The 17,760-nt window shown below is 43.3% G+C and overlaps 1 protein-coding gene across 2 annotated transcripts in view; it reads right to left on the bottom strand.

Moving 5' to 3' along the window:
* rbm33a (RNA binding motif protein 33a) overlaps nucleotides 1-17,760 on the bottom strand; it is a 49,378-nt gene that overhangs the window by 10,283 nt on the left and 21,335 nt on the right. For both annotated transcript variants that reach the window (XM_057824415.1, XM_057824414.1), the window contains exons 10-16: nucleotides 15,059-15,120; nucleotides 9,457-9,589; nucleotides 8,752-9,104; nucleotides 8,010-8,264; nucleotides 7,561-7,851; nucleotides 6,526-7,215; nucleotides 3,638-3,826 (exon numbers count right to left, since the gene is read on the bottom strand). In XM_057824415.1, coding sequence (XP_057680398.1) covers nucleotides 3,638-3,826; nucleotides 6,526-7,215; nucleotides 7,561-7,851; nucleotides 8,010-8,264; nucleotides 8,752-9,104; nucleotides 9,457-9,589; nucleotides 15,059-15,120 — 1,973 coding nt within the window. The remainder of the gene's footprint in view (nucleotides 1-3,637; nucleotides 3,827-6,525; nucleotides 7,216-7,560; nucleotides 7,852-8,009; nucleotides 8,265-8,751; nucleotides 9,105-9,456; nucleotides 9,590-15,058; nucleotides 15,121-17,760) is intronic.

Below are 17,760 nucleotides of genomic sequence, written 5' to 3'. Positions count from 1 at the left end.
GTTGCCCTCCCATGAGACACAAATTTATAGAAAAATTATGTCATTCGTTTGTGCTGAATTTTTTTGTTTGTGCTGCTATCGTTTTTGAGATATTAACAATTGTTTTATAGTTCAGCCGCCATTAATGCAAGTCACATCATCACTCGGAATTAATGGTGTTATACTTGTATAGCGCTTTTCCACCTTTCAAGGTGCTCAAAGCGCTTTACACTACATTGCCATCTACAGTGGGGCAAATAAGTATTTAATCAACCACTAATTGTCCAAGTTCTCCCACTTGAAAATATTAGAGAGGGCTGTAATTGTCAACATGGGTAAACCTCAACCATGAGAGACAGAATGTGGAAAAAAAACAGAAAATCACATTGTTTGATTTTTAAAGAATTTATTTGCAAATCATGGTGAAAAATAAGTATTTGGTCTATACCAAAAGTTCATCTCAATGCTTTGTTATGTACCCTTTGTTGGGAATATCGGAGGCCAAACGTTTTCTGTAACTCTTCACAAGCTTTTCACACACTTTCACACACTGTTGCTGGTATTTTGGCCAATTCCTTCATGCAGATCTCCTCTAGAGCAGTGATGTTTTGGGGCTGTCATTGGGCAACACGGACTTTCAACTCCCTCCGCAGAGTTTCTATGTGGTTGAGACCTGGAGACTGGCTAGGCCACTCCAGGACCTTGAAACGCTTCGTACGAAGCACCTACTTTGTTACCCTGGCTGTGTGTTTGGGATCATTGCCATGCTAAAAGACCGAGCCACGTCTCATCTTCAATGCCCTTGCTGATGGAAGGAGATTTTCACTCAAAATCTCTCGATACATGGCCCCATTCATTCTTTCCTTCACACAGATCAGTCGTCCTGGTCCCTTTGCAGAAAAACAGCCCCACAGCATGTTTCCACCCCCATGCTTCACAGTGGGTATGGTGCAATTCAGTATTCTTTTTCCTCCTAACAAGAGAACCTGTGTTTCTATCAAAAAGTTCTATTTTGGTTTCATCTGACCATAACACATTCTCCCAGTCCTCTTCTGGATCATCCAAATGCTCTCTAGCGAACCACAGACGGGTCTGGACGTGTACTTTCTTCAGCAGGGGGACACCTCTGGCAGTGCAGGATTTGAGTCCCTGGCGGTGCATTGTGTTACTGATAGTAGCCTTTATTACTGTGGTGCCAGCTCTCTGTAGGTCATTGAATAGGTTCCCCCGTGTGGTTCTGGGATTTTTGCTCCCCGTACTTGTTCTCATTTTGACGCCACGGGGTGAGGAGGGAGTTGCAAGTCCGTGTTGCCCAATGACAGTCCCAAAATATCACTGCTCTAGAGGAGATCTGCAGGAGGAATGGTCCAAAATACCAGCAACAGTGTGTGAAAAGCTTGTTAAGAGTTACAGAAAATGTTTAGCCTCCGTTATTGCCAACAAAGGGTACATAACAAAGTATTGAGATTAACTTTTGGTATAGACCAGACAACTCCAAAGTCCGGCCCGGGGGCCAAATGTGGCCCGTGGTCAAATTTTATCTGGCCCCCAGCCTCTGTCATAAAATCAATAACATCTGGCCCGCACACAGACTTATTAAATTGGTCAGCAGTACTGCTACCAGCATATGAAGTAGCTTACACACTAAATGCTGCTCCTCATTTACCCACTAAAAGGCAGCAGCACTCTCAGCAACATTACCCTGTGTGATCCTTTACTTCTTTACTTCCAATTTTCTAAAATGGCGATAATCAACAAAAAAAAGAAAGTTGACTGCGACGGCCGACGCTTCAAGGATAGGTGGAAATTGGACTATTTCATCACTAAAATACACAACAACTGTGTCTGCCTCATTTGCATGAAGACAGTCACTGTTTTTAAAGAGTTCAATGTGAGGCGATATTACCAAACAAGACACGCTGACATGTACGACAAGATTACAGGGAAGATACGCAGCGAGAAATTGAAGCAACTTGAAGCTAGTTTAATTTCCCATCAATAGTATTTCACAAGAGCCCGAGAGTCGAAAGAGAACGCCACTAGGGCTAGTTGCGAGATTGTTGAAAATTATTTAAAAAAAGATAATAAAGCAAATGTGATACACAGAAGGGCTTACTAAAATTCGTTTAAATATATTTTTCTCCGTAAAGCCCGTCAGCCAAGGTCGGCCCCCCACATTTTTACCAAACCAAATCTGGCCCCCTTTGCAAAAAGTTTGGACACCCCTGGTATAGACCAAATACTTATTTTTCACCATGATTTGCAAATAAATTCTTTAAAAATCAAACAATGTGATTTTCTGTTTTTTTTTCCACATTCTGTCTCTCATGGTTGAGGTTGACCCATGTTGACAATTACAGGTCTCTCTAATATTTTCAAGTGGGAGAACTTGCACAATTAGTGGTTGACTAAATACTTATTTGCCCCACTGTACTTACTGGTGATGCAGCACCAGGAGCAATGTGGGGTTCAGTATCTAATTCTATTAATTAATATCTCAAGCCTCCCATTTAGTGCAAAAGGGGTCCCATTTGTCTGTGCTACGTTTGCACTAGTTGTTGGGACACCACTTATTGACAGTGTTGGTATGCTCCGTAAGCAGCGGGAGTTGGATACAAAAAAGCGGCGAGTGACGTCAGCACTCGAAAATAATATTTCAATATCTATAAAATGATAGCAGCACACGTAGCATAAACGAATGGCACCATTTTGGGTCCATTTTGCAATAAATGAGGGGCTGCCTGACGTTACCACGAGAAATTAATATCTCAATAATGATAGCAGCAGAAACAAATTTTTTTCCAGCATAAACGAAGCATAAACGATTGACACCATTTTTAATCAAAATGGTGGGCTGGTTGACCTCAGGTTGACCTATAAAAGAATTGTTAAAGGGATCCATGGATAGAAAGACTTGTAGTTCTTAAAAGATAAACGTTATTATGAGTTAAAATAATTTGATGTTGAAACCACTCTTGAGTTTTTCGTTTTCATACAATTTGTAAAATTAGCTTAACTAGTAGGTCGCCATTGTTGTTGACGTCGCAGGGCGGTGAAGTCTCATGGTTACGCTCCCAGGCTTCTAGAGTAGGACTCTAGCGACATAAACATGTCATCTGTTCAACCCTTTCAATTAGAACCTGAGAGGAACATTAATAAGCGTGACAGCACTGTCAATATTTCACAAAACCAGCAGCAGAAGCAAAATGAACAGGAAAGATGGGATGAGACGAGTGCAGGGGGAAAAAAATGGTGTTCTGACAAAATGTGCTACACCGGCGAAACGTCCTATAAGAGGCGAATTTGACACCCATAGTACTACCATGCACTTTCAGCTTGTTTTGTTTAGATGCATACAGACAGAACATAGTAAAGATGCCTTAAGAAAATACTTAGACGTAGTAATATCAAATAAGGGTTGTTTAAATATGCTACGTGACTAATGTGGTCAACAGATCAAGAATCTGCTTTAAAGCTACCAAAAGAAAACACAATGCTTAAAAGTATGAGAGGGAAACACATGCAAAAGGTATCATAATTTATCAGTATTTTTTTTTTCCAACCCCCCCCCCCCCAAATTTCACTTAACTGACACAATGAGCTCTTTCTGTAAAATTTTCAGGAAATAATTACATTTTTGCATAACTTCCAGACATACCCTGTTCTGCTGCAGGTTGGCAATGCCTCCTCGGCCCGCCTGTTGCATTCCACCTGCACTGTGCAGCTGTTGTCCCCCCATAGTGACCTTCCGTTGGACGCCTTGCCTGACAGGGTTGTCCGGCCAGGAGCCTCGATGATGGAACTGTTGCTGGACTGGCATACCCGTGGCCTGCGGGCCCTTTCCTGGCTGTAAGGGAACGCATGGACAACCCACGTTTTTAGAAAATAGGATCATGAAGAAATAGAGAATAATATTAATAATTGTCAAGAATTACTTCAAACTAATTCCCATTTAGACAAGGTTTTGGCAGGATTTTGTGGCATCTTAGTGAATAGGCTCCACAGAGGGAAGTTGAATGAAATTGTAAATGGTGAACTGCGAATATGCGGGACATGACTATAAACCGAGTAACGTCTCCTGATGAAAGAGGCTTCAGTCGGTGCTGAATAACGATCGACTCGACGAGGTGATGGACTCATTATCAAATAAAGTCACAGCTCAAAGTGGGCCGCTTTGACACGTGGGGAGGAATTGAAGGTCGTCTCTTGCGTGAGACTCTGCGGAGAGAAGTGACAGATCAATACGCACGGAGAAAAGAGGCGATATCTGCGACCTACCCCCCCACATGCAGTTGAGTAAATGGATTAATCCCCCCTATAGAAATCACAGCTCCCAATCGCGCCCGTCAAATACTAAGCTGCATTACACTGGAACGACAGCAGCTGGATGTGTACCCCATCCCCCTTCACATCCCCACCGCCTCCTCCTCTTCCTCCTCCTAGGCCTTTGTGTCGTGCAATGCTTTGTATTATCCCTGATGAAAATATACTTTGCCTGTTATCAGTTTGCCTAAGCCATACAAATCCAAATCCTCAAAAGTCGCAACTTTCTTAACACAGGTATTACGCTACACCCCCGCCTTCTTGCTTTTTCGAGCGGCAAAGATTAATTACAAGGGTCTTGGATTGGCGTTCCTTTGTTGCCTCGCACCTGAGGGACGGCTCGACGGGGGGAAAGCGATGGAGGGATGGCGGGGGGAGGAAAAGAACGCAGATAACATTGTCAAGCTTCCGTTGATGACAGCGGAACAATGAGGAAGGGAGAGAATCTTTTCGCCATTTCCATCTGTCGTTATCCGCCGCCCCTCCGAGATGCGGCACGTCTGATAGCCGAGTCGCAGGTTTCCATTAAGGCGCTGACACCCAGTTATCTTCATCTGCAGCCAGCGCGATCCTCCGGGATGGGAGTCGGGGAAAAAGCGGCTTATTTCAAACATCAGTATGAGTGTTTAACACGCTTGCCTTTTGTGATTATTCAATAAAGATTGCTGCGTAATTAAAGACATGGCATTGACTTATCAAGGGAGCAGAAAATGGCGGTAATGCTAATGCGGGTGGGCTTTTGTGGGGTTACTGTCACTCTATGAGTTCTCCACCCATCTTTACAAGCTGCCCTTAAAGGAGGATGTCAACCTTTAAGAGCAGTGATGAGGTGTCCCCCAACTTGTGGATAAATGTCACACGACTCTCTTTGATGGTTTGTTAAGACCGTGTGTCCTAAATATCAGTTCTCCAATCTAATCAGGAGGAAGAGATCAATTTTGCCAAAATGACACACGGATGTCCTCGTATCGCTCGCATGGGTTAGATCGCTTTAAGATTAGAGACAGAAAGAGCAATCAGGGGTATTTGAACCAATTAGGGACAAGGTGTTTTTGAAAATCTACCTTTACAAATGATAACCTGACTGGTATCACTATACAGCAGGGGTCCCCAAACTTTTTCCTGTGAGGGCCACATAACTTTTCCCTTCTCTTATGAGGGGCCGGGGTCAGTTTGTAACAGAAAAAGTGTGACGATTGCAGCAGTGCCTAAATGTAAAAATTTATTGTTTTTCAGAAAGCCACAATCAAATAACACTTTCTGGATTCTTCTCGGAACAAATGTAAATAAAATAAAAATAATAATATAATAATAATAAATAATAATAATAACACTATTAATTAAATAGATAATAACCAAATAACCCTCTCTGAGTTCTTCACAGAAAAAGGCCAGGAAATAAATGACACTATTGAGAAAAAAAATAAATAAATAAAATGCTCTCTGGTATTATTCAGGGGGCCGGACCAAATGTGGAGGCGGGCCGAATACGGCCCGCGGGCCATAGTTTGGGGACCCCTGGTATACAGCATGTCATTACAAGAAGCTGTATTGACTAAACTGCAGATGATGGAAGGTGTACTTTTAGGGAGAGGCAGTTTTTCCCCACGAAAAAGCAAAAAAAAAAAATAATTCAACACACTAATTCAAGTACTAGACCAGGGGTGACAAACTCATCTTCGTCGCAGGCCACATTGAGTTAGCGTTTCCTTCGGAGGGCTGCTGCAATGAATCGCCATCTAATCAAATCGACTACTATTTTGGTAGTCGATGACTTGACGCACAATTTCCTTTTGTGAGCAACACAAAATGATTTAGAAGACTGTTTCAGTTGATGCTGCTGTTTTGGTGAGCAAATGGGCCAAAAAAGTTTACTAATTACACTTTTTTACCCATTATCTAGAACACCAAGATGCCATAAATTGACACCAAAACCATGGTGTCATAAAGGTATGTTGAAGTAATGCATCTGTGTTTGAAAAGACACCGTTTTTTTTTTTTAAATTGGTAGTTTTTCTAAGGGGGTTTGAATGGTCCAAATTTTGGGCGCGGTTCCTATTCCCAATTGAATGCAAGCCTTTTCTGTATTTTGGTTTACCTTAAATTGCATGAAAGGTTCACTAAACAAGGCCAAAGCAGTTCTACACTACAGTATGCGTTTATAAATATCCCAAGGAGTATCACCGCAGGGGGAAAAAAAATGAAGTGCAAAGCTTTGCTCACCCCGCCGGAAAGTTTGACCACTCTGACTTTTTGCGGCACCTGCTGGCCTTCGCCGTCAGCGAGCTTGGCCCGCTGCATCACTGTTCTTTTAGCCCCAGGTTTAAGTCCTTGAGCCTGGGGCTGACCAGGCCCCAGCGCGGGAGTCACAGGAATGTTTTGTTGGGGGATCTGAGCAATCTGGTTAGGAGCGGCAGGTTTGTTTGCATTCAGCGGCCCGCTTGCCCTTCTCTGCTGCTGCAGAGGGCTTTGTGGGGGCTGACTCTGCTGCTGGTCCGGACCGGGCCTGAGAGTCTGTAGCTGCTGGCTATTTCCCTTTCCCATCTGCAAGCGCGTCTTGACATTGAGACGCGGCGTTTGCAGTTGGGGCGCGCCATTGGGATTACCAAGCAGTCCTTGTCTCTGCTGTTGCGGAGGCTGTCGCTGTCCCTGTTGCTGCTGCTGTGGCGCCGGTACCAGTAGTTGCTGCGGGGCAGGTGGGGCCGGCTGGTTTTGCGGGGTTGTTGGCTGCTGTGAAGCCGTGTTGCTTTGGGTTGGCGTTTGAGTGTTGATCCTGTCTAGAAGCTCCTTCTTCCTGACGCCAGCCTGCATCTGCCGTCGTAGCTCCTTCCTCTTCAGAATTTCCTCTCGGAGGCGCTTCTGTTCCTCAATCTTCAGACGGTACTCCCTAGTCTCTTCGTCCTCGTCCGGATCCTGTGGCATAGCAGTAAAAAACACAAAAGCGCAATTATTACCGAGGACTGGAGAGGGCGTGACATTGAAATGTAATCAGGGTTAAAACCCCAGACGATAAAGCAATTGTATTGATTTGCCCCCCCCCAATGGAAAGAGGCTGCTGCCATTAGCGACCATATGATTAGGTTTTGAATACTTTCCAGCACACTTATATGCTTGACTGAATCTAGCAGTGGAAAGGGAGTCAATAGGGCTCATTACTGACACAGTTATTTAATATTGTACATTATGGCAGTCAAAAAGGAGAATACCGCAAAGCTGCGTTCCATTTTGGGACATCCACTTTTAAACTTCAAATCTGACCTGTGATGCTGTACTGCTAGCGATTTCCTTGCGAATCACCGTCCTGCCCGCGGCCAGGGGCTGCGGGGTGGTATTGACAGCAACCTGGCCTCTTCCTCTGCCGCCTCCAGGCACCGCTTGAGCACGCTGCACGGGACGCACCCCTTGCGTTGCCTTGGCAACAGGCCTGACGTTGGCACCGAGGGAACCAGTGGGGTAGGAGGTGCTCATGTTTGCGTTGCCAGGTGCTATAGGGAGCTCCCGTAGGTTGCTGTTGCGCTGAGGGTGGATTTGCTTGGGAGCAGGTGTGTTCTTAAAAAAAAAAAAAAAAAAAAAAAAAAAAAAAAAACAGGGTGTAAGGAATTGTTATTTTTTTTTAACATCATTCAATGGAAGATTGAGTTGTATTTTCAATAAATATTTTTCTTTTTACACCAGTTTGCCAAATATTTTTAGAAAATCAATCTCACCATCCTTTGCCTGTTGCCCATGTTGCGCTGTTGTAGGTTTTGGACGCGGGGGCTCGAATGTCTCGGACTGCTGTGTGACGGCTGTTGCTGGAAGAGATTCTGGCTGTGGTGAAGCAAGTGAGGAGGGTCGTTGAGATTTAGCTGTTGCGGCTGCTGGTGATGGAGGAGATCCTGCCTATGTTGCTGTTGGTGGATGGGCTGATGGGTGGGGAGGGGGTCCTGAATCGGAGGCTGAGGGGGGCAGTGCAACAAGCCCTGAAGAATAACATTGCAAAGATTTTCTTGTTATTCATTCACTTTAAGTCGTGCAACAAACACACTGAAATTAGATAATCATTTCAGGATTATGTATGTATTTTAGTGTCTGTGAGATATTGTTAAAATATGCACCTTGGTTTAGTAAAAGTTAGGCCGCACTAGCGCAGTTGCGGGATACAATCACTAGAGGGCGCTCTTGTCTATGTCTCATAACAGAATTTAGATGTGGCATCAATACTAGTCTCTCCCCTTTACACTTCACTTGCGCTGAATATGATTGCTGGTGTTGTTTATTCATGTAAATAGTGCTCAGGTACACCAATCACTTAAATAATCAAGTGCAAAGCTGATAAAAATCCCAAACCAAATAGTTGAATGCTTTACAAGAAACAGCATGAAAAATTTAACAACAGGGACCTTATTTTAGCAAAAAGACTCAAAAACAAACATGTTGGTTATGAATAGCAATTGCTCTCACTTATACCTGCATCCCAAATTGGGCTTGTGGTGGAGGGAAAAGGCTCCCCTGCTGATTAAAGGACTGACGAGGGTTCATGAAGGGCCTTGCCTGGTTGGGAGGGGGAACTTGCTGATTCAAGCTGACCAACCCCTGGTGGCCTTGGGGATGGGGGAGGCTGGGTCTCGGCGGCTCTCTAGAGAACAGTCCAAGTGGGCCCTGCGGGCCCGGCTGGCCGAAGGCCGGTCCTGGTTGACCGAACCCCATGTGGCCCTGTGCGGGCATTTGCGGCTGCAGGTTAGTGTTCATGTGCGGGTTGGGGCCCTGGTGATCAAACATGAGCTGCCCTGGAAAGCTCGCTGGATCCGTGTGTTCTGGGCCTGTATGACAAGCAAGAAAAAAAACAACAATAAAATTTTCAACCTTCAGTAAATCCCTTTGCATGTATACTGTGAGCGGGCAACATGAAAGCTGAAAGTGGTATCAAGGTGAAAGGGTAAACAGCACAACTTCTGCATTTAGCAAACAGCAATGTGAAATAATATGTGTTTAATGCAGTTTTCCCACAGCTCATTCAAATTAATGTACAGCATATGGACAAACATGCATTTAACATGAGTGTTGCTCTTGGGGCACACCCTGTAGGTACAACAGCCAGAGGTGATGTGGAATAAAATTAACTCTGCCAAGAGAAGCATTGTAACCTTTGTGCAAGCTTGGCATGGGACTCACCTCCCATAAAGAGGGGCTGCTCTCTGTCCTGGGGGCCTTGATGCGGCGGGTTCCTGAAGGGCTCCATGTGATGAGGCGGCCGCTGGGGCTGACCAAAATTATTTGGCATGTGCTGATGGAAGTCCCCCGGTCCCTTGGAAAACAAGAGGAATGCATTGAAGGTCCTATTAGAACACGGGTATCAAACCTGCAGCACGGGGGTCATATCAACATTTTTTGTGGCCCGCGCAAGGAATTCATACAAGTATTCGTCTTCATTTAATTTTTTTCATGTTTAGCCCCATTAATAAAACATCTTGTTTTTTGTTCTTGGCGTTGTTCTTCATAGCATAATAATTTTTCTGACATAATTCCCAAATTCATGTTGGAAGGACCAGAATATATGTTCATGTCCTACATCCATTTGAACGCATGCTCTTCAACATGGTTGTTGGGCAGATCCCATCACTTTAATTATTCTAAGAGTTATAAAGAATCTGATCATACTATTCCAGTTAAATTCAGATTCTTCCTTTTTATTTAATTAAAAAAATGGATAATTTACTATTTTTATGTTCATATATTTTAATGAAAAAAAAAGAATTGGTCATTTTCAGGTCAAAGTATTGACTTCATAATTGTATTGACAGGTAACGCTGTCGGCCCCTGCGCCTTCAAGTAAGGGGCTGTCCTACAGTCCGCTTCAGTTATTCGCAGTCGGTCGCAATTAGTCAACACATGCAGTGATCCAACGCCTGATTTAGGTTAAAAAAAAAAGTACAAAAGCTGTACCGCCTACAAACAGGGAGGATTGTTCAGGAGTGATTTGTTTGAGAAGTCAAGTTAATTATACTTTTCGTATCATGCATGCATTTTGAAACGTGAAAAAAATCAATGGGACAAATTACCCGCTACAGCAGGGGTGCCCAAGTCCGGTCCTCGAGAGCCCTTATCCAGCTTGTTTTCCATGTCTCCCTCATTGAACACACCTGAATCAAATGATCAGCTCATCAGCAAGCTCTGCAGGAGCCTAATAATGATCCTGATTGTTTGAGTCAGGTGTGTTGGAGGAGGGAGACATGGAAAACAAGCTCTTGAGGACTGGACTTGGGCACCCCTGCGCTACAGCACTGGCATTATACTTCGCAATATTTACGTAAAATAACTGCAAACTGCATGTTTTTTTTTTGCTTTTAACGGAGCAACGAGACTTTTTTACGTCCATATCTATAAAGAATTCAGGGATTTAAGCATTTATTCACAAGAATTTTCAACGGAAAAAGCTGTGGATTGTGGGGGGCACTGGGGACACTTTACCTTGATCCTGCTCTGCACCAAGCACTTTTCATGAGTACCGACTACGTGGTGTTGTTGGAACTCCTGACAATTATCCTGACAATTACAAATAAACTCTGAATTTTTGTATATATATGGCAGCCACTAATTTCCTTACTGACTAGCCTCATAATTCGCAATATGTATGTAAAATAAATGCTACTTGCACGGTTTTTTGCTTTTAACCAAGAATCAAGACTGTTTTACGTCCATATCTATAAAGAACTCAGGAATTTAAGCATTTATTCACAAGAATTTTAAACTGAAAAAGCTCTTTGTTTACATATGGCAGCAGCTAATTTCCTTACTGACTAGCCTCAGAGTTTGCAATATTTACGCAAAATTAATGCTACCTGCACTTTTTTTTTTTTTTTTGCTTCTAACCAAGGATCGAGACTGTTTTACATCCATATCTTTAACACTAGAACTACCAAGGGTGGTCATCTGACCCTAATCAACATATCTCTTGTGAGCACTATAGTCCTCATTAGTCATTCCCATTGACATTTGCAAAAACAGAGGGTTGGATTGCTCCAGTTAGCATCCTGAGTGTTTGTGGGGGAGGGCTGTCTTGGCTTTGTTGGACAGTGGGCTGCTCAGGCAGGCTATCGGGCGGACAACAGTTTTATATATTCCAAAAGCTGCAGTTTGCCTACGTAAAAGGGACGGTGTAAGAAAAAACAAAACATTTTTTATGTGGTGACCTATGACACTTCGCCTTTTCCCGGGGCTAGGTGTTAGAGGTTGTTGCCGAAGCAATTTTTCCTTCTTCGCCTTCTTTGCGCCCACATGAGAGTGAGCCAATTCCTTTGCAAGACCCACCAAGAAGTCCACCCGTCTCCCTTATATTAAAGATGCTAATTGCAGCTTTCCAGAGTGAAACCCCCCCCCCTTCCCACTTAGGCAGCGACTCCACAGGAGTGTGTGGGGGTGAACTGCTTGATTGCTTGTTTGAGTGGTCTATTGCTTGATGTAACGGGTACACAGAAAGTGTATCCGTTGTAGCACGTGGAAACCTCCCCGCCGATTCCTTCATGTAAGGTCGCTAACGGCTGCGCCGTTGGCTCGAGCTTTATTGGCGCAGTGGTTACCGAACTTGCCTGCCGACTAGAATCGTCGCGGCGCGCGTGTTCGCGTCCCAGCTTAGTCAGAGGTGGGAGCGGAACGCGGGGCGGCACAGAAGAACGCGGGGCGGCACAGAACACACTCGGGTTACATTGACAAAGCCCAGTAGTAAGTTTGGCATCGGGGTCTTTTGACGCCTTTCTGGTATTTCTTTATAGCCCAAAAAAAACCAGGCATTTCCAGTGTTAGAATTCAGGGATTTAAGCATTATTCACAAGAATTTTCAACGGAAAAAGCTCTTTCTTTAAATATGGTGGCCGCTAATTTCCTTACTGACTAGCCTCATAGTTCGCAATATTTACGTAAAATAAATGCTACCTGCATGTTTTTTTTTTTGCCTTTAACCAAGAATCAAGACAGTTTTATGTCCATATCTATAAAGAATTCAGGGTTTTAAGCATTTATTCACAAGAATTTTCAACAGAAAAAAGCTCTTTCTCTGTGTTTCCACTCAGTCAGCTTTGACGGAGATAGGCCCCCTATGAATCAGCATTGCGCCCCGTCAATACATTATGAAGTCTATGGTCAAAGTCTAAATTATTCGACTATAAAAATTATTGTCATTCATTTGATCATCAATTAGTTGTCGAATGATGGTGCCAGCCGGAATTGGCAAACTAGAGACCATTATTAGACAATTATGTCTAGAATGAAGAAATGTGTACAAGAAATTTAAATATTTCCACTAAAAGAGATCCTGCCTTCATTTAGTAATTCCCAATTATTTTATTTCTATAACTCTCCTCCCCTTTCAGTTGATTAAATAAACGCACCCATGGCTACTATTTGCGGTAGTAAATCTCTCAGCTGAAAAAAAAGTGCTAGTTTTAAGTTGTAATTGTAAATGAACATGGATGCCAATCAGTATAATCGACATTAATGCTACTTGGGCCTTGATAAAGCTTTTGAAAAGTCGAGGCTAACAAGGCGGGAGGATTTCAAGAGGGGATAAGTGCCCTCATCATTGTTTCAAGCACTTTAGCTTTCTACCCGCTGCATAGTTTCCATCTATCTTCCAAGGAAAAGATGATAACAAGCATCTAATCCCTCATTGGAATTCAATTACCTCTCATAACAGTCTCCATTGTTCTTTCAAACATTCATCTTTGTTGAAAAATTAACCTGCTATTCAACATGTGGCACTTGCACAAATGGGATGCTTGCCTCTGCCGAGCGTATTGAGAATTACTTAAGATGCTATCAAGGCTTAATCCATCTTCATTCCGCTGCCACGTGGCCATGTTTGGGGAGGCGTCAAAAAGCTGGAAGGCACGGCGAGTCCCCAAAAGTTGCTTAACAGAAAGTTAATCAAAGGGGCTTAACAAAGACAGCGGGGGGATCACTCCAGCAGCGCCATCGAAGTGTTTGAAAAGGTCAAGACAGGCAGGTTTTCACAATGAGGACTCGGGCGTCCGTATAATAGCGTGGCTCATCCTCTCAGTTCTAATCCGCCATAAACAGGGTACGCGGCTGTTCAATACGTGAGTGATGTTGAGCTCTCACTAGCCAAGGGATAACCAAGACTAATCATAATGAGAGGTCAAAATCCTGAAGAATGCAAATTGTGAACATGGACTTAGTTTAAGGAACTGTGTCATGTCTGTTATTGTTCCTGCTTCTATACAGGCTGTCAATTAACCAGATTCAGCTGTCACAAATAAGGGGGAAAAGCTTTCACGTAAACATCCATAAAATTTTAAAGGGCATTATGGTAAAATGTCTGGAATGTATTGGAATGTATACAATTGGTCTGATAATTTGTTGTGATGCAAAATGTTACACATGAAGAAATCTTAATTTCTTAAAATACACCATGTTGTCATGTGTTTTCCAAATATTTAAAAACGTCAAAACATCATTAACACATTTTCCATTTTATTGATAGTCAAGCTAGCACATTGAAAAGCTTCTTAATGCATGATTGTTGTTATAAATTCATGCCTGTTATGTTCTTTATCATTTATGTACAGCGTATGGTGATGTTTAGGCACCGGGGAAGAACCAAATGTCTAATTGGGTTCCATAATTAACCAGTAGGAATTTTAAAAGCACTCAGATGAAAATTCCGTTCAATACATCTCGAGCCCAAACCCCCACCGTTCCCTCCAGCAATTGGATCTGATGGGATGATAATATATGATAATCACTACCAATCACTCGTCCACTGGTAAATGGGACGTTCCCGACTGATATGACGTGTGCATTGCAAATGGTGGCCGTGGCAACCGCTGCTTATATTCGATTGGCAGCACGAGAATTGACACTGCGCTCTTTATCAAACTGCTCTTCTGCATAGCCTTGCAGCCTGGAGCTAGCGCTGGCAGATTTAGATGGAAGAAATAAATAAACAGCTCCCCGCTGTTGCGTTATCAATAGTGCACAAATGGGGAGCATGGGGAAATTAAATGCGAAATAATAACACTGGCGGTTGGACGCGAGGAAAATAAAAATATACTTATGTTTTGATAAGGATTGGCTCAAGTGGAAAATTGCATGTCAACATAGGACGCAACCATGTAGAAAGGCACATTGTAGAAAGACGTCATGACCAGTGCCATTTGATTCCGAGAAATTGGTCACTAAAAGCGAGCAAGCTGTTCCCTCCCTGAAGAGTAATGACTTTAAAGGCATTTCTGTCATTCTTTGGTCAGATCCTCTGAGAGTGAAATAAAGCCCCTTTTCTAACAGGAAGACTTCAGATCTCTGACGTGAAATTCCGCTTTGGAATAAATGCATGGTACAAAAGGGCGAGAGGCTCACCCACCCCCTCGAGCCCCATGAAAATACCACCATGTTTCATTAACTCAAATACCACTCTCCATGCCTTTGGGACGCTCCTAGAAAGGGAATCTGAACTGGCAGTGTAACCTGACTTCCATTATGTGTTGAGAAGGCCGGTGTGAGCCCCTGCCCATCCATGACGAGCCGCTAACTAAGTCCCGGCGCGGCGCGCCCACCTCCACCCGTCTAAAGCCCCTATCGCGCCTTTCCAGTTGTGCGGCTTGTATCAGTGTTTACAAATTGGCTTGAACAGTGTTTGGGCTGCTCTAATTGCTGTAATGATACGTTCACACCAGATAGCTTGCTAGCGTGTAGCGGCGGTGTGGGAGGGGGGCTGGCGAAAGTGTGGTGAAGAGAAGGGAAGGGAGCAGCTGCTACTTACAGGGAACCTTTGAGGACCCACAGCAGGCCTGGGTTGGCTCGGAGCAGGAGGCATCAAGGGCACTGCAATGAAAGGGAGGTGTGGTGGGGGTGTAACAGAGAGGGGTACAGAGGGGGAGGGAAAATGAAAATGAGGGGCAGAGAGAGAGAGAAGGAGAGGGAATCATTAGAATTTTTTTTTTTTTACAAAAGACATCTACATTGCACTGCTTAACCCGAGATTAATAGCCGCAAGAAGGGCTGGACAGAGCCTAGCATTGCCACGTTGACTGCTAGCAAGTTCACTAACCAGAGACCACATGAGTTATTATTTCTTATCATAGTGTTATCTGGCAACCCATACACTACAGGAAAGTGCTAAATTGCTTGGAAGTTCAGAAAATTAAACAGCAATCTCGCATAAGCTTGAGGGCAGAATTTCCCACACTAGACAAAAGATGTTACTTAAAAGCAGAGTTAGGTAAAGTAGCCAAAAAATTTACTCAAGTAAGAGGAGCGTTAGTTTAATATTACCCTAGTAATAATCCCAAAAATGTACTCAAGTAACAGTAAAAAAAAAAAAAAAAGTATTTGGTGAAAAGAATACTCAAGTAATGAGTAACATTGTGGGTAACTGCTTAAGATGTTTTTTTTGTTGTTTTTTTTTTAAATACAAACAATGGTATTTTTCTTAGTACAAAGGTTTCCCTACATTAAGCCATAGAAATGCAAAAAAACTCCACTGAACTCCGTCGAAAGACAAGAAATCTGGAGAAATTAAGCATTATTCAGGTGCAGGTCTACTGGTAGTTCCCAGGGTTTCTAAAAGTACTGTCGGAGCTAGAGCCTTTAGCCACCAAGCCCGTTTTATGGAATCAGCTTCCAGCTAATATTAAAGAAGCCGAGACAGTTTGCACATTTAAGATTAGATTAAAAACGTTCCTATTCCACAAAGCTTATGGTCAGGCTAGTTGAAGTCGGAGTAGACTCAAGCTGCACTAGAAGCTAAAATGCTGGGGGAAGTACAGCCACTGAGTTCTATCTCCTTTTTCTCACTCTACCTACCACTTGTCTTACTTTATTTCTATTTTCCAATGTTAATATCTAGTTGTCTAGTCTCTTCATCACTAGTCACCCGGTGTCCCCTTTCAGGGGAGGGGCTATTTTTCAGCTGCAGCCTCCTGATTGTCCGGACCCCTGGCTGGATGGACGTCCGCGTTGCTACCCCCGTCTCATCTGGCTAGATGGACCTCTTCTTGTTCCTTTACTCCACTGCATCTTTACGGACTGTAACTTCGCCTGCTAATTCCCATTAGCAGTCCTGGGGCTTCCTGTCTATCCGTCCTGGGAGTGGATCTCTCCTGACTGTGGTACTCCCCAAGGTTTCTCATTTTCTCCCAAAGACTCTGGAGTTTTTGGAGTTTTTCCTTGCCGACATGGAGGATCTAAGGATGACGGATACCCAGGACTTGAACTTTATTTATTCATCTTTGTTGCTTCATTTGCTGTTTCTGATTGTGTATCATATTGCGTATCTCAAAGCCCTTTGAGACAACCTTGTTATGATCCAGGGCTATACAAATAAAATTGAATTGAAAATTGAATTGAATTCATCCAAAGAGCATGAGTGCCCTCTAGTGGAGAAAACCTTTCCTTTTCTGAAACTAAAAGGATCAAATCTTCTGTTTCCCGTGGTCAATCGTTGCCAAAGAAAAATATTTATTTCCGCTTTCGAGTCCTGTTGACGGCTATGTCAAATACTTAATGTTTTACGGTGCTTTAAAGACGCCGCGTATTAAACAGGCTGGCGTGATCATCGAACGGCAAGCTTGAGTCTGATTGGTATCATGGAGTCATGTGATTATTACTGCGACGTCTCATTGGTGTAATTGGTTTAGCCACTGTTGAAGTCTCTCGCAAAAAAGAAGAATAGCAGAAAAGCAGAATAAGGAGGAAAAATATAACGACTAGTGTAGCCCAAAGTAGCAGAGTAAGAGAGGCGTAGTGTACACAAGTAAAAATAAGGCTTAGTAAAACTACTCTTAGAAGTAAATTTCTCTCAAAAGGTTACTATAGTAAATGTAACTGAGAAAATGTAACACGTTACTACCTACCTCTGTTTAAAAGGGCCTGTTAACACAAAGTATAATTGACACTGTGTAAAAAAGTTGGACAAAGTATTTAGGGCTTGTTCAGACTGGCAGGCAAAATCAGATTTTTCTCCCATCTAGATTAAAACTGGATGGCTCTTTTATTGTTTGAACAGTCACAAAGCTTAGGGGCAGTTTACATGGCGACTCTGCGACATAAAGACGCAATGACTGAGTAGCGGACTCGCCTCGCGTGCATATGGTGTCGGCGAAGACGAAAAATTCTGAATCCTGCCTCCAAAATGGAAGAATCTGATTGCGGGGGATTGAGGGGGGCTTCCTTGGCATGCATATCAAAGGCTCCCGCGGCGCGAGACCGCACCGTTAACGTCAGTATTCGTACATGTCACATTGGGCGTGCGCAGCGGTGCTACGTAAAATTGAAAACAGCAAATATGGCGGAATGTCGGCTTTACTTCACTGTTTAAATAATATTTTTAAATTAAATATGTTGAATGTTTAAATTTTGTGCCTTTTTGAACAAAAGAAAAATGCCATTGCTTCGAGTGGGCGGGCATATTTTTTTCCGGGCTGAGTGAGCTTGGTGGGGTCAAAGTGCATTATTCGCTGTCGC

This window comes from Corythoichthys intestinalis, chromosome 20 (assembly GCF_030265065.1).
Source record: "Corythoichthys intestinalis isolate RoL2023-P3 chromosome 20, ASM3026506v1, whole genome shotgun sequence".
Taxonomy (NCBI): Eukaryota; Metazoa; Chordata; class Actinopteri; order Syngnathiformes; family Syngnathidae; genus Corythoichthys; species Corythoichthys intestinalis.
This window is presented reverse-complemented; position numbering and strand designations above follow the sequence as displayed.